The following is a 15,461-nucleotide window of genomic DNA, read 5'->3' as shown; positions in this document are numbered from 1 at the left end:
CCAGCTCGTATTATCACTTCCAAACGACATGTCGTTCGATTCTGGAGACAACACTACAAGGCTTGGAGTCGTAACAGTAGTACTCTGAAGCTGGTGCTTCGGGGTCATTCCGGCGTATGATTTGGGCGGAGACGACGTCGTTTTGGGTTTGGTAGTCAGCATCTTTCGGTGAACGATGGGAGGATTTTGCTGGCTATTACTTCCAAACGACACGTCGTTTGATTCTGGTAGAGACAACACAAGGCTTGGATTATTAGTTTTAGAAGACGACGTAGTTTTGTAAACGACGGGAGGTGGTTGTTGGCTACGGTGGTGGGAGCTTGTATTATAACTTCCAAACGACACGTCGTTTGATTCTGGTGGACACAACACAAGGCTTGGATTATTAGTTTTAGAAGACGACGTCGTTTTGTAAACGACGGGAGGTGGTTGTTGGCTACGGTGGTGGAAGCTTGTATTATCACTTCCAAACGACACGTCGTTTAATTCTACAAGGCTTGGATTATTAGTTTTAGAAGACGACGTCGTTTTGTAAACGACGGGAGGTGGTTGTTGGCTACGGTGGTGGAAGCTTGTATTATCACTTCCAAACGACACGTCGTTTGATTCTGGTAGAGACAGCACAAGGCTTGGATTATTAGTTTTAGTTTTAGAAGACGACGTCGTTTCGGGAACGACCGCAGGTCGTTGTCTACGGTGGTTCTGGGATTTCATGAGATCGTAGACGGTGTGATTGGGAACCAGAAGGAAGACTTGCCCGGGAGGAAGAACCGATTCGGGTTTCAACACGACCCACGGAAACTTGAACACGTCGGGTCGGGTTATCAGGTGTCTAGGGTTCTTGCTCATGACTTCGGCCACTGTGATCGGTTCTCTTAACACCTCTACGTGCCGACCCGGATGAACCAGCTTCACTTTGCCTTTCTCGGCCAGAATGTGTCTCATCCTGATCTCCACAGCCATGAATATATATATAATAATAAGAAGAAGAAGAAAGGAAAATATGTGAAGATTTTTCGAAAAGGAAAATGAAGGTGTGTTTGGTTGCTTCTTATAGAAAATATGAGATTTTTCTGGTTTAGTAAGGACAAAAAGAAGATATACATGTTCGATGGTTCTTATGAAAGAATCTTAGGTTAACACTTATTACGAGACTCCATTGATTTGTTTTAGGTGCCATAATAAAAATAATTTGTTCTTGTTGTGTACTCTATTTATGTATGGATAATGTATAATAATAATATTATTATTATTATTAATATATCATGCTTTGTTACGATAAGTATGACATTGGTTAGAATCATCCTCACCTATAAAAATAATAATAATAAAAAGTAATTATTCTATATAATAATATGGTGCTTGTTAATTTCTTATGCTTGTTTTGAGCTAATTTACAAATAGTTTTAGTTATGATAGTTTAATTGAATACATTAAAGGAAAATTACCATTTTGGTCCTTTCGGTTTATGTGGATAACCGCGTTTAACTCTTGGTTTAAAAATATACTAAAAATAAGAGGGTTTGATTAGTTTATGATTTGAAAACAAAATATTTGTATTTTAAATTTGATTTGAAAATAATATTTCACTTTTTACAATTATTGATTGGTTTGTGATATTGTATTTTAGTCTAAATTTTGAGGATTTATAGAAAACGAAAAATTGTTGTTTTCTATTTGTATGCGTAATTGTTATTCATTTTTAAAAAGTTGTTTTGAATTTATTTTTGAAAATGACTTACCAATCAAGAATTACGTGGAACCATTTATATTTTAATTTTCAAAAACTTAAAATTATATATATACGATGAACCAATCAATCTCTAAATATTTTTTAAATTAGTAAAAAATGGCCCCTTTGGTCTATTTTTAGTCCAATATTTTATAAAGATAAAAATACAGTCACCTCAAATTCATTCATATATTTATTTTTCATATGAATGATCTATAAAATTGATTAAAATTAAATTAAAAAATAATAATTTTTAACGTCTTGATGTTATTTATTTAACTTTAGATTTTGACAATTAATTTTATAGTTTTATAGATTTATTAAATTTTATAATTTTACATTTAACTATAAAATTAAGTCAAAATATAAAGTTAAATAAATAAAAATCCAAAATTAAAAAAATATAGTTCTATATTTATTTTATTTATATTTTAAGTTTAGTCAATTGTATAAATTATTTATATGAAAAATAAATCTATTAAGTATTTTTGTCTTTATAAAGGAAACTGATTTTTTTTTTTTAAAAACAGAGGTTTATTTTTAGTATTTTTAGAAACCCAAGATTAAACGTGGTCATTGGCATGAACTGAAAGGGTCAAAATGGTCATTTCATTCAATTAAATAAGAATAGGTACTCATTTGAAGATTAGGGGTTGTTTTCTTTTAGTTTAAATAATTTTATTTTCATTAAATATATATGGGTTTATAATTTTTTGGATTTTGTATTTTTTCCCATTATTTGTTTGGACCCTGTATTTTGATAAATTATTTTTTAGACCCTATATTTTGTAAAATAGTTAAAATAAAACCCTAAACTCATTTTTTATGAAGAAAAAATTGAATATAAAAGTACAGTTTTTAAGCAGAATGATTTTATTTTTATTCTGAATTGTTAATTTGGTAAATTATTTGTGATTTTAGTTGAAAAAGCATTGACCAAAATCGGATTTAAGATTCTATTTTAACCATTTTACAAAATATAGGGTCTAAAAAGTAATTTTTCAAAACACAGGGTCCAAACATGTAATGGAAAAAAATACAGGGTCCAAAAAAGTATAAACTCAATATATATTTACTTTTTTATTAATAAAAATATATGTTTAATTATTTTTATAAAAATTTAAAAACATTGAAAAAAATATAAATTAGATGAATCAAATCTGTCTGCTTTTTTGTTCAATTCAATTTAAATTAATTATAACTAAGGGTAATTTGGTCAGTATATTTTTTCAATTTGTGCTAAATTACCATTTTATAAATACAATTTTGCAAAAAAATACATGCTAATTCTATTTTCTATCACAAGGGTAGGGATCCAAATAAAAAAAAAAGAAAGGTAGGGACCAAATAAAAATATTAAACTCAAGCTTTACACGGGATCACAAGAGCAAACCCTAAAAAAGCACTCTCAGTAGCCGCCTGCCTCGCTCTCAGTCAATCTCTCTCGGTCGTCGGTCACGGCAAGGGTCTACTCTCAGGCGACCTCCACTGATGAACAGGCACACAACTTGACATTTTCTCAATCTCAGGCTCCCTCACGGCGTCTCCGTTCAGCAGCGGCGTCGTTCTTCGCTCAGGCGGAGGTATTTCACTATTTAGAGTAAAAAAAGGTTTCTTTACTATGGTCTATACGGTATGAAGATACTATTTAGAGTTTTTGTATACACTCCCATCTTGATTTTAGATTTAGGAATATTATTAGAACTGTATATTGTCTATTTAATTTTTTTTTCTTTCTAACCTAGTGATTTAATTTCTGACTTAAAATGTGATTGCCGGACTCAATCTTTATTATTATATACATTTTCGCAATATCTTTAATGTCAATTATGAGCAATAGAGTAGTTGTGATCTTTTCTGGGTTCGAATATTAAACAATAATTGTGTTAAGCTTGTGTGACTTCAATTACAATGCACCTATTGTTCTCTTAATGTTTTGTTCACTTGATATGTACTGCGATTCTTGGACAAAAGAGCAAAGAATTAGGGATATATGTTGCTGAAACTTACAATGAAGCTTAAGAGGACAATGATATGAATGTGCCTTGCTTTTTGTGTTATAGTTAGTACTTCAGATTGATGTTGTGAACTTGAGTTTTTTTTCAATTGTTGGCAGGATGATCAATTCTTAGAAAGTAGAAGTATTCTGGACTTAAAGAATTCTTGTTGTGGATTAATTTTTATTCTTAGTTGATTATATATATATATTTATCCAAGTTGGATTGTGTTTTTATTTCCTTTTATATTTCCTTTGTTAAGTTGGCAGTCTTGTTATTTGGAGTTACTCAAGGACCAAATTTGTGTTTGGATTTTATATATTGAAATTGTTGAACTTTTAATTAGTAACTTAATTCTTAGGAATTTTTTTTACTTAACCACACTTCGTGGATTGGTTAATGTTTTTCATGTTTTCACCGCTTACCCACACCGCACTCACCCCTAAAGTAAACTAGACCTTCATTGTTCCCTCGCCTTTGACCTTCGGTACATTTCTTGGACCTAACTTGTGTTCATTTATTAATTTGTATTTTTGTGTGTTGAACTGATGACTAAGTTATTCATTTTGTGCTGTGTACTGATCTGATAATCACATGTTATAATTATTGGATAGAGCATAATAGTGAGGCATCATTTTTGGAAACTCCTTCAATTGATTCTTCTAATTCTAAACCCCCATTGTCTAAGTTCAAAAGGAAAGCTAGGAAACAATCTGAAGTTTGGGAACATCTTACTAGAAATGAGGATGACTCAACTGACTCTAAGGCTGCGTGCAATTACTGTGAGGATTACGCTGCTTATAGTTGGAAAAATGGGACTATTACCTTTGAGTACCATTGAACAACCATTTTCGGATATATCCATTTAGATTGGAGGATGGGAAGCGATTTTTTTTTTTCAAAAGAAAGTGGTAATGGGATTGAAAATGTGGGAGGTAGTAATATTTTTGCTGTGGGATTTAGTCAGTCGGCATAGGCTTTTATGTGTGCAAAGATGATTGATATTGATGAGTTGTTTATTAGATTTGAGGAGCAAGAGGATTTGCAAATCATTGTGTAGTGTTGCATCCCTCGTATTTGTTTCTTTCACGCATTACAATTGATAGGGATCTCGTGAATGTTTACAATGATGGATGGCGCATTTTATAGATTCTGAATGGAAAATGCAAAAGAGGATTGCATTTCCTAGTTATAAATTCTGATTTCTTGTGTTATCTTTTTGTTTTATTTTAGTTCACTACAGTTTTTAGCACTTCAATTGAAGATTAAATTTACAATTATGAGAGTGTTATTGCTTAGGCATCATTTTGGTATGTGTAGGTTCCAAGGCACAAACATGAATGCCTTCAAGGCTTTCAAAGCAGCTGTCCCAATTGAATGGAGTCCTAATCTTTATATCACCTTGGTGAGAGGTATTCCAGGAACTAGGAAACTTCACAGGCGTACTCTAGAGGCATTACGTCTCGGCAAGTGCAACCGAACTGTCATGCGATGGAACACTCCTACTGTTAGGGGAATGCTCCAACAGGTTTTCCATCAGCTCCCATTCCTTTGATGAATTTTCTCATCAGTGTTTGGTTACTTACATTTAGCATGTTTGTATCTACTACTGCAGGTAAAGAGATTAGTTGTTATTGAGACGGAAGAGATGTACAAGGCCCGGAAACAAAATCTGGTAAACCACCGAGCATTGCGTCCCCCACTAGTCATAAGTCATCTACCTCCTTCTAGTCCACCTTCTGCAAGTACTTCTTCTTAAGGTCAGGTCTCAGTTTTCAGATGTGAGTTTATTGTCAAGAAGACAATCTTCCTGTACTGCCAATTTCCATCTGGTTGTGCATCGAATATTATATCTGGTTTGAGTTATAGTAATAATTTGTTTTTTCCCCAGAAGTGAAATGCAGTTGAGTAGTCCATCTATTTACCTATTTACCTATACAATTTAATCTAATATCTTATTAATGTATATTATTTGGTTTTCTTTTATGAATGCCTCACTGTCTAATTTTCATAGTTATAAATTTGATATGTTATGGTTGTAGAATTGTAACTTACATTCATAAATGTGTAAGTGAGTTGCATATTTGATTTGAATTTGAATTTGAATTTGAAACAAATGTAATGTATATAACTAGTGTACATGACACTATATAATTTATAATGTGTATAATTGATAGAAGTTACTTTTAGAATTGTTGCATGTTTTGGCACTTTTAAAAGCCAATAGAGAAAGACATTTTGGAGGGACGTGGCGAGGTGTCGCTCATTGTGTAGCGACACATCGGCCAAGAAACGCTAGGTGATGTGTTGTCGAGCTTATGTACTACTAGGTGATGTGTCATCTAGTTGGTCAAATACATTAGTATTTATAACCCTCCAAATCATAAACACCCAATAATGAATGATCTTGTAATACATTAGTACATATTTTCATCCTAATAAATAGCATTAGGCTGAGAATGATAGGGTTGATAAAATCCCAAAATATTTGAAAAAATTACACAAAAATATGTATGACATTTTGCAATAGTTTTCTATTTAGTCTGTAAATGTTGTTTACAAAATTATAACATTTGGATATTGTAATTTTTGATGGGTTCAATCGAAATTTGCAATAGATACAAACAGAAAGGGGTGATAAATTCCCCTTAGGCTTAAGGAGTTTTGGATAGAATATCAATCAAAACAAAAAGTGATTCAAGTTATACCATTATTATGATATTTTGTATTCTAAATTCTAATTGAATACCAAAAATGTGTTCATGATTTGATCTGTTCAATGAAATAATAAGATAAAGACATAATAATCAGAAACAACATAGAATTTCTTTTGTTTTTACAAGTACTTTCTTCTCTTCTTCTGTTTCTTTTGGTGTTGTAATACTAGTAATATTTTTTGTTTTGAGTTTCTATTCTTCCAAACTCTCTTGCCTAATCTTGATCTTTATTTATGTCTTATTATTGTGTTTGTAATCTTTTCACTTTGTGTGCTATTGATTCCAACCTTTGCTAAATGTTATTACATAATAAAAAAATATTCAAACTTCAATTTGATTGCCAAGTTTTTCTCTTTTCTTTTTCGTAAAGCTAGAATATTAATGGGTTAAAAATTAGGATTTTATTTTATTGCAAGGTCTTTCTCGTTCTTATCTTAATGGTTCTTTGTTGGCCTTATCCAAATGTTGGTTTTCTCAAAACAAATAAATCAATAACTGAGGCAAATAATGGTCAAATCAAGCTCAAAATAACAAGAGTACAGATAGTCTAAGCAGATTGGTTTATACGGATATTTTAATGAGAAATACAACATTTTGAGATTCTGAATTCAACTATATTTGGGGAATAATATTTTAACTATAAATTACCTATAAGATATACATGAGCTTGTTTTTTATTAGCCTTGAAATTAACCACTTCTTTCTAGTTTTTCAATACGACTAAGGTAAAAATACAATAACTATATATATGGGAGCTTTTTTTTTTTTTGCCTCAATATATATGGGAGCTTTTGCTATAGGTATACATTGATAAGTTGTGTATAATATAGTTATAGAAGATTTCTCACAATTTTTAAAAAAATTCTGAATAATTTAGAGTGTTGAAATCAAAATTCAAAAAGCTTTTTTCACGCTCGTATAAAAAACACGAGTGTAATAAACTATTTGAATTCTGATTTTGGCACCTTAAATTATTTGAATTTATTAAAAATTTGTGGACCTAATTGATCTCATTGTATCCAATCACCAACACCTCCGTTTTTTCTGATCATCATCAACCTTGAGGGCGCCATTGATCTTTTGATGGTAGTTTTAGTTACATGCTTCTTCTTCTTGACTAACCTTCATCTTCACCAACCCCCTTCTTCAGTAGAAAAACATATAAATATATGAATTTATTTTTAATAGTGATTGAATTTTTTCACCATGAATGAGTTGTTTAATAATAGTCCTTGGACTAAGATTCAATGATCTATATTTGAAGATTTTAATTAATGTTATCTTTTATTTTTTTAAACTTAGTGAATGGACTACGTGCTAACATGACAGTCACATATTAAATTAATTAAATAATTAAAAAAAATCAATATATAAGATTCATTACAATATTTCATGTCTATTTTATTCTCCATTCCTTGTTCACACATGTTCTTTCCTGATTCATTTCTTAAGCATTAATGATCACTATCTTGCCAAATACTATTAGTTGGCTAATTAATAATGCCAATTTCGAAATAAATATTATATTTTTAGCTTTTGTTATCATCTTTATTGTTAACCATTAGGATTTGAAATTCACATGAATGAGTATTTTGTATATTTTCAATAAAAAACAAATGAACATTATTAAAATATTAATTTTTGTATCACTTTTTACAATTGTGCATTCAAACTTAATACTAAAAATTGTATCAAATATATCACATAATTATTTTTGTGCAAAATATAACACAATATTTAAATCGTATAGTGAATAGATGTTACCCTTGCAAATGAGTTGTGTTCAAAGTTAATTATGACAATCTGTAATATATAAATGTGCTAGACTTAGATTGAAGATAATGAGAGAGCACTAGAAATTAAGAAGAAGACATTGGCTTTCTTAAATGGAAAAAAATAAAATAAATGGCCAATTATAAGATCTTTATCTTCCTTCTAGTAATTATTAATCTTAATTTTTTTTTATTTCTAGAAACGGTTATATATATTTAATTCCATATCTTTTCCAAGACAATGTAAGATTACAACTTTTTATAATTCCTATCATCAACACAGATATTAGATATTGATTGCAAAAATTTATTAAAACAAAATGTCAATAAAATTAAACATTTGCATATTTCCCCTAACAAAACATCATAACCAATACAAAATACAATTATTAATACTCTCTTTCTTGAAAATAGGGAATTAATTAAAGCCTTAAAAAAATTCATTATTTCAGCCAATAAAAAAATTTGGTAATTAATGAATTTTAAGCAACAAATATTAATAAAATTAATTTGAAAGAGATCTTTTGATTTTTTTTCTTCTAATAGTATAGCTAATTTTTCTGTATTTAAGTAAATAATCGGTTAATTTTTTAAAAATTACAAAAAAAAAAAACTTTTAATATTTTAAAAATGTAACTCTTCATATTCCATAACTTAAACTGAACATTTAATTTGAAATAAATTTAAATATTTAACCAATGGGGAATTTTTTATATTTAATATGGTTTTTGGAAAAGAAAAAAAATATTATATTCCTTAATGAATAGTAGGCTGACACTATCAAAAGCATATTGCCCAAAAAAAAAATAGTCGATTGATTCATCGTAGATTCGTAGTAGGACCCACTGAGATATGCAGGGGCCCACCAGCAGATTGACTAATAAAATTTACCATTTATTGTTCATTTAAGACTCAATTATGGTAAAATAATTGTAATTAATCCTAATTAGTAAATTAGTTGCCCTCAGCCATCTATAAATAAGTTTAGGCACACTTTGTAAAGGATCCCAAATTTTTTGTATTCAAGGCATTGCCTAAATGATGACTGAAACCCATTAGAAGCTTACTACAAACACAAAATATATGGAAATTTTTATCCACATAATTATTTTTATTTAAAAAAAAAAGCATAATTTATACAAAATCTACAAACATCCATATTTATGAAAACAAATGAAAAAAAAAGTCGCATCCTAATATCCTACATAATTTCCATATTTTAAAAGTTCATAAGTGAATTTGAAAAATCTAGCCACAAAAAAAGTCATGCGGACAGGAAAAGACCTCGGTGTTACAAAATGCGAGTCTTGGAGAATACTCTTCAAAGATTTACACCCAATGAGACCGTGATATGTGGTTTCTTGAAAGAGGCCATAAACCGAACACTTTGGGTCGATTCTCATTCTGTGCTCTATACTTGATAATAACAAAGACAAAAATTAGTGAGAGCTTAAGGGTTTGGTTGACAAAACTTTAAGAGTAATGATATGTGCATCCAAAATATGCACCCAAACATTACATACATTGACGTGCCACTGCTTTTTAAAACAATGGGTCTCAGTTTTAATTAATGTGATTGACTATGTTAAACTGCCACTGTGTGTAATGTTTATGTGTATATTTTGAGTGCACATATCATTACTCAAACTTTCAAAAGCCTTTTTTTTTACTTTTAAACCTAGAAGCTCTTATAGTTTGGTTGGATCGACCATCCAAAAAATCTTTTTTACTTAAAAAAATCATTTTCCTATACACTACAAAGAGTAGCTTCTCTTAAGCTTAGCCAACCACACCTTATAAAAGAGGAAGCCATAATTAGATAACAAAGGCCAACTATTAAGAAAAAAAATTAGTGTCCCGGACCCCACTAAACACATACGCTCATCCTACATGAATGTATTCTACAAATTTCAAATTAAAATAAAAAATAAAAAATTAAGTACCCTTTTATTTTATTTTAATCTTTTGTTCAAAGGAGCTTTGTCACGATTGTTATTATTTTAGTCCAATAGATGCTTACTCTTATTTTAAGTGAGAAGGTGGTTGCTATTCTAACTTTTATAAATAAAAGTATAAAAGTTAAATAAGAGAGTAAAGTAGTCAAAATCCCACAATCCTTTTTCTTTAAGGTCATTTGTCAAACACCTCCAACTCAAACTTTTCAAAAGGTGCATTATCAGACAAGGCAGCAACTACCACTAGCCACAAACCAACTAATCAAATTCCAGGTAGTTGCAGCTGGTATTGATCCATAGATTGGCACTAGTACAAAAACTAAGGCTAGAAAATGGCTGCTCTTAGTCTTTTCATTTCTCAAATTAAAAAAAAAAATAGACTCAAAATTAAGCCCATTGTTCCAAATAGCAAGATGACTCAATAGTCAAGCTTGTGAGATCATCAATGAAGAGTACATAATGGAAATTGTAAAGAAGACAATGTGAGATTTCAGAGAAAAATTACAAAAGAAAAGCAAGCACAAACAATTACCAGGAACAAGAGTGAACCATCCTACTGACCAACTCAAAATAACAAGAGGGTGTCTCCTCCTCACACCCTTTATATCATCACCTTATTTATCATCAATTTTCTTTTTTTTTTCCCTTTTTCATTTTTTCCAAATTACTATTGAAAAACTCAACCTCATTTTCTTAAGCTTGAGCTGACTTGGTGTAGAAGCGGATTCCCACGGCTACACCCAAAATTAGAAGGGGAACAAGTAATTGGAGGATCTTGATGATGAACTCTGGTGTCTTGTCCTGGTTGTATTGAGGCTGTTTTGGTGGTGTGTATGTCACCTTAGAGGGAATGGTTGATGTGTCAATATCTCCTATGTAGAACTCATCCATCATTGAGTAGGCACTTGTACTATGTCCCACGTCCTCAAAATCGTTAGTTGCATCCTTTCCTGGAAGAACCATACAAACATTTTGGTATGAGAATCAACACAAGTTTCTCACATCTTAATAACTTTGAGAAAAGAAAATCTTGTTTGTTGTGCTTAGAACAAGGGAAATGAATAGCTGTCATGAACCTGTGGTAGATAGTATGACATCATCACCACCAGGATGATCATCCAAGAATTTTGTCACATCAAATACCTGTCCCAACAAATGGAAAACTTTAAAAGTCTAAGCATAACATGTTGGTTGCCTAATTTTGAAGTCAAACTACACACCCCTATTGCTCCACATGACCCTATATGGCACAATTAAGTGAATACTTGAGTACAAATGAATAATGACCACTAAAGTTCCGTGGAAATTTTGATGAATTTGAAGATAAACTTTTATACATGGTATGTGTGGATCCTATTCCTAACAATATAAAGGGACATACGAAAAGGACTCAGCAGCCAGAATAATCTGATAAGTAGCCAAAATGGCCTATTCAAGTCACAGCAAACAAGTTAGCAATACGTATCTTAAGCATTCTAATTTACTCTCCTCCCATTATATGTCAATTTCAAGTACCCAATTGTTAGGTCCTTATCAGTAATAAGAATCATAAAGTACAATCCATAGATCTGAATTAAAATTGATCTGGATAATAAATACAAAGATACTTTAGGCCTATCTTTTATCAACCTAAAAAAAAAATGACTCTAAGATCCTTCACAAGCTAAAATTACAAAAAAGGCTGAAACAAGTCAACCCTTTTCTAAGAATCAGATACCAATTTCATAAAGCCCTTCAAAATCATACTTTATGGTAAAGAATTCAAATCATAAAAATATATGAACAAAGTAATCATAGAAAAGTAAAATAAAATCCAGATCAAACCACCATCAAAAGTAAAAACTTGATCAACTTATTCACCGAAAAAGTCACAGAGCAATTATATCCCATCCCAAACACCCAATTCAGAACAATGAACACCCACCCAGATCCAATACGAACAATCCCAATAAATCTAAACCGGTCTTACAACAACAATTCAAACCAAAAAATACCCAGAAAAGAACAATAGAAACCAAGATCGAAAATCAAATCAATTCAATAAAAAAACCTTTCCGCGGATGACGAGCCAACATTTGTCGCGGCTGTTAAATTCAGCACACTCAGCAAAGGTGTAAACTTTTTTGTCTCCGCCCATATTTTAAGGGTGTCTCTCTCTCGACTCGAGGTTTGAAGTTGATCGAGAGTTCGTGCCACGCACACTCCAGACCAGAAGAGAGCCTTTTTGGCTTTGAATATCGATAGAGAGAAGAAGAAGAGTAGTTGGTGAGATCAACGTTTGGTTTGGATTTGAAAGTGTAATTTTTGTGGTTGGTGATATTAATAGGTGGGCGAATGAGATGGACTTTTCAACCTTCTCGCTTGTCACCAACCCCACCCTACCAAATTTCATTTTCCCCCCTCAATTTTATTGGATTTATAGATTTGCCTCGTTTCAGCTTCATAAAATTACAAAAATACCCTCGAGTTTAGCAAATTAATAAAAACAAAACTCTACTCTTCTTTTGAGTTGGTTTGAAAATTTCAAAGAAGAGAAATAATTATATGGATATGCAAGTAATTTGTGCGACCATAAAACTAACACTATAATTTAAATGTTTAGGTTAATACAGTCTAGGGAAATTCTACAATGCACCCCTATTTTTGGGTGTATCGGTATATAGCGTACTGTTTTTGATGTTTGGATATTTTTTTGTTATATATTTTTTTTATAATCGTGTATATTGTAGTTATTTAGAACATCTTACAAATATTCATAAAATTCCAGATAATTTACAATGTCGAAAACATGATTCGAATAGTTTGTTGCACACGTGATTGCTTTTATTTTATGCGCGTGGAAGATAATCTGTTTGAACTATTTTTCCGACACAATAAATTATTCAAAACTTCTTCAAAATCTATCGAATACTCTGAATAGCTACAATGTACACAATAATTAAAAAAAAATTACACCGAAAATCATTCAGAGATTGAAAATAGAAGAAAGGTGTTACATTCAAAAATGGGGTTGCCCTAAAGAAGCACCCTAAAGTTTATATGCACTAGAAATAAAATATGTCAATTTATAAGATCATAAGTGATCGTTACATGAATTAGCTATTAATGGGACAGTTACAATATTTGTTGTCAATTAGTTAAACCTTTATATTATTATATATAAATTATTTACGAGCAACTCCAATCACACTAGTCATGTGATAAAATTAGTCATTTTAGCTAATAATATGACATTTTTTTACTCCAACCATAACTCCGTCATCCTAGCTATAACAATTTATTTTTAGACTAGCCAAATATAACAAGTGTGAAAAGCTAGCCAAATTAATGACATTATTTTAATAATAATAATTAATAAGAAGGGGACATAAAAGCATTGTTGGCAGTATATATATTCTGTATAAATTCAAGATAATAAAATAATTAATTATATAAATTATTAAAATAATACTCTCCTTATAACAGAGAGCCTAGTTGGAAGAAGTTTAAGAAAAAGATTAGCTATAGCAACTTTTTAATTATTTTGGCTAAAATTTAACTATTAATTAACTAGTGTGGTTGGAGATGCTCTAATAATGATAAGAACGTTCGCACTATAAGATGTGAAAATACTTCATAGCTATGCTAAATATGATTTTTATTATGCTCTTTTATATTTTTAGGAAGAGTTTAGAGTAATGTATACATTTTTAACCTTACCAGTAGGACACACAATCTTAATTTAGGTGCATAGTTTTTTTTTTTGTTATGACGGTGTTCATTAGTCATAATAAGTCTCTTGCAAATTTTCAAAAATTATAGATAATTTACGATGTTTGTTTAAATAATCTTTTTTGCACGCATATAAAAAAAGATGACATATACTATTTGATTCATGATTTCATTACCGTAAATTATTTGGAATTTTTCTGAAAATTTATAGGATGTCTATTATAACTCCAGCGAACACTTATCATTAAAAAAATTGGAATCATAATTGATTTATGTGCTTAAAATCAGATCATGCCCCGTTGGTATAGTAAAAATGCATACATTATTGTAGATATTTCCTATATTTTTATACCTAATTGTTTAATACATAATAATTTATAATATTTTAAAATATAAATATTTAATAATGCCTAATTGTCAAATATGTATAAGACTTACTACTATTTTTTTTCATGAAATATTTTACACCTTTTAAAATAATAGGAGCACAATTTAAAAAATACATATATACGTGAAGTTAAATTTTGTGTGTCCTAATTATTATTATTTAAAATAAAATATTTATAATATTTTACTAAGAAACTATCACAGTTTTTCTTTATTATATCTTTCTTCATTTGCTTCACCGCATGCTTTTATGGGTTAATATATATTTGATTAAAAAATTAGAGTAATTTTATGTCTTTTCCCTTGTCAATTTTGAGCAAATTATATAATATGTGACATTTTTATTAATTTTAATTTTAAATTTCAATGAGATTTGTTTTGGTAGAGGATAATTATCCTTTAATTTTAACCCAATGGATATTTTAGTAATTTTCTTCCGACTCTGTAAGTTTGGCACTTCTTCTATATTGTTATTTATTTATTTTTAATCGAAATACATTAGTTCTTTTTAATATTAACTCTTTAGAGTTCAAAATACTAATTTCCACTAACTTCCAAAATGAATGCCTCAAGAGATCATTATCGAACATTGATGTGTGTTTTTTTTATTCTTTGTGTTACTATTTGATTTTTGTCAAGTTAAAAAAAAAGCATATAATATAAACAACAAATTCCTTAAAAAAGGGCATTTTAATTCCCAATTTGGGACAAAACAAAATGAAAATAAAGTTTAATAGAAAAGAAGAAGCATAAATGAAAATAGTGAGAAAGACTACAAGAAAGCTAAATAGAAAAGTGTTTGAAGAAGAAAATAAAAAGAGTAACGATAGATGCATAAAGAGAAATAAATAGGGTAGGAAAAGCAAATGAAAAAAAAAGTACATGTATAAAAATCTTTTAAGATAAATTTGAAGGTATCAAACATATAAATTAGCTATTTAAAAAAAACATATAAATAAAAATAAAAATAGGCAGAATCAAGGTCTAAGTTAAATCTTAATTAAATAATTAATACTTTATTTATTGAATGTTGCTATTTGGCACCTTAAGGTGCCCAACACCACATGAGGTGTGTAACGTCCCTAAAGTAGGGTACGTTCGCCACATACTCGTAATTCTAGAGTTTACGAGTATGTTAGGCTCTTGACTAAAAGAATTAAATAAAATGATACGAAGAAATACATAAAAAT

The 15,461-nt window shown here is 30.0% G+C and overlaps 2 protein-coding genes across 2 annotated transcripts; one reads left to right on the top strand and one right to left on the bottom strand.

The window, feature by feature from the left end:
• The first annotated feature begins 3,121 nt into the window (after positions 1-3,121).
• Positions 3,122-5,846, top strand: LOC133783128 (uncharacterized). The gene is made up of 3 exons (XM_062222671.1): positions 3,122-3,315; positions 5,050-5,257; positions 5,345-5,846. Exons 2-3 carry the CDS (start codon positions 5,066-5,068, stop codon positions 5,486-5,488), a joined length of 336 nt encoding a protein of 111 aa, XP_062078655.1. The 5' UTR covers positions 3,122-3,315; positions 5,050-5,065; the 3' UTR covers positions 5,489-5,846.
• Positions 5,847-10,481: 4,635 nt separating this feature from the next.
• On the bottom strand, positions 10,482-12,468 carry LOC133783117 (cytochrome b5-like). Its single transcript, XM_062222659.1, has 3 exons — positions 12,224-12,468; positions 11,250-11,316; positions 10,482-11,123 (listed from the first exon to the last, which is right to left on the bottom strand). The coding sequence occupies exons 1-3, from the start codon at positions 12,308-12,310 to the stop codon at positions 10,867-10,869; spliced, it is 411 nt and encodes a 136-aa protein (XP_062078643.1). The 5' UTR covers positions 12,311-12,468; the 3' UTR covers positions 10,482-10,866.
• Positions 12,469-15,461: the final 2,993 nt, after the last annotated feature.

The sequence above is a fragment of the Humulus lupulus genome, chromosome 1 (genome assembly GCF_963169125.1).
Source record: "Humulus lupulus chromosome 1, drHumLupu1.1, whole genome shotgun sequence".
Lineage (NCBI taxonomy): Eukaryota > Viridiplantae > Streptophyta > Magnoliopsida > Rosales > Cannabaceae > Humulus > Humulus lupulus.
The sequence above is the reverse complement of the archived record's forward strand: the minus strand, read 5'-3'. Positions and strand labels throughout refer to the sequence as shown.

What these genes read in the sequence shown, in the direction of transcription:
- LOC133783117 (XM_062222659.1), bottom strand. Translation starts at nt 12,310, where the DNA reads ATGGGCGGAGACAAAAAAGTTTACACCTTTGCTGAGTGTGCTGAATTT. An exon ending in GGCTCGTCATCCGCGGAAAG is followed by an intron (nt 11,317 to 12,223) that starts GTTTTTTTATTG and finishes TTGTTGGGACAG; the next exon opens with GTATTTGATGTGACAAAATT. An exon ending in TGTCATACTATCTACCACAG is followed by an intron (nt 11,124 to 11,249) that starts GTTCATGACAGC and finishes TGGTTCTTCCAG; the next exon opens with GAAAGGATGCAACTAACGAT.
- LOC133783128 (XM_062222671.1), top strand. Translation starts at nt 5,066, where the DNA reads ATGAATGCCTTCAAGGCTTTCAAAGCAGCTGTCCCAATTGAATGGAGT. An exon ending in TTAGGGGAATGCTCCAACAG is followed by an intron (nt 5,258 to 5,344) that starts GTTTTCCATCAG and finishes CTACTACTGCAG; the next exon opens with GTAAAGAGATTAGTTGTTAT.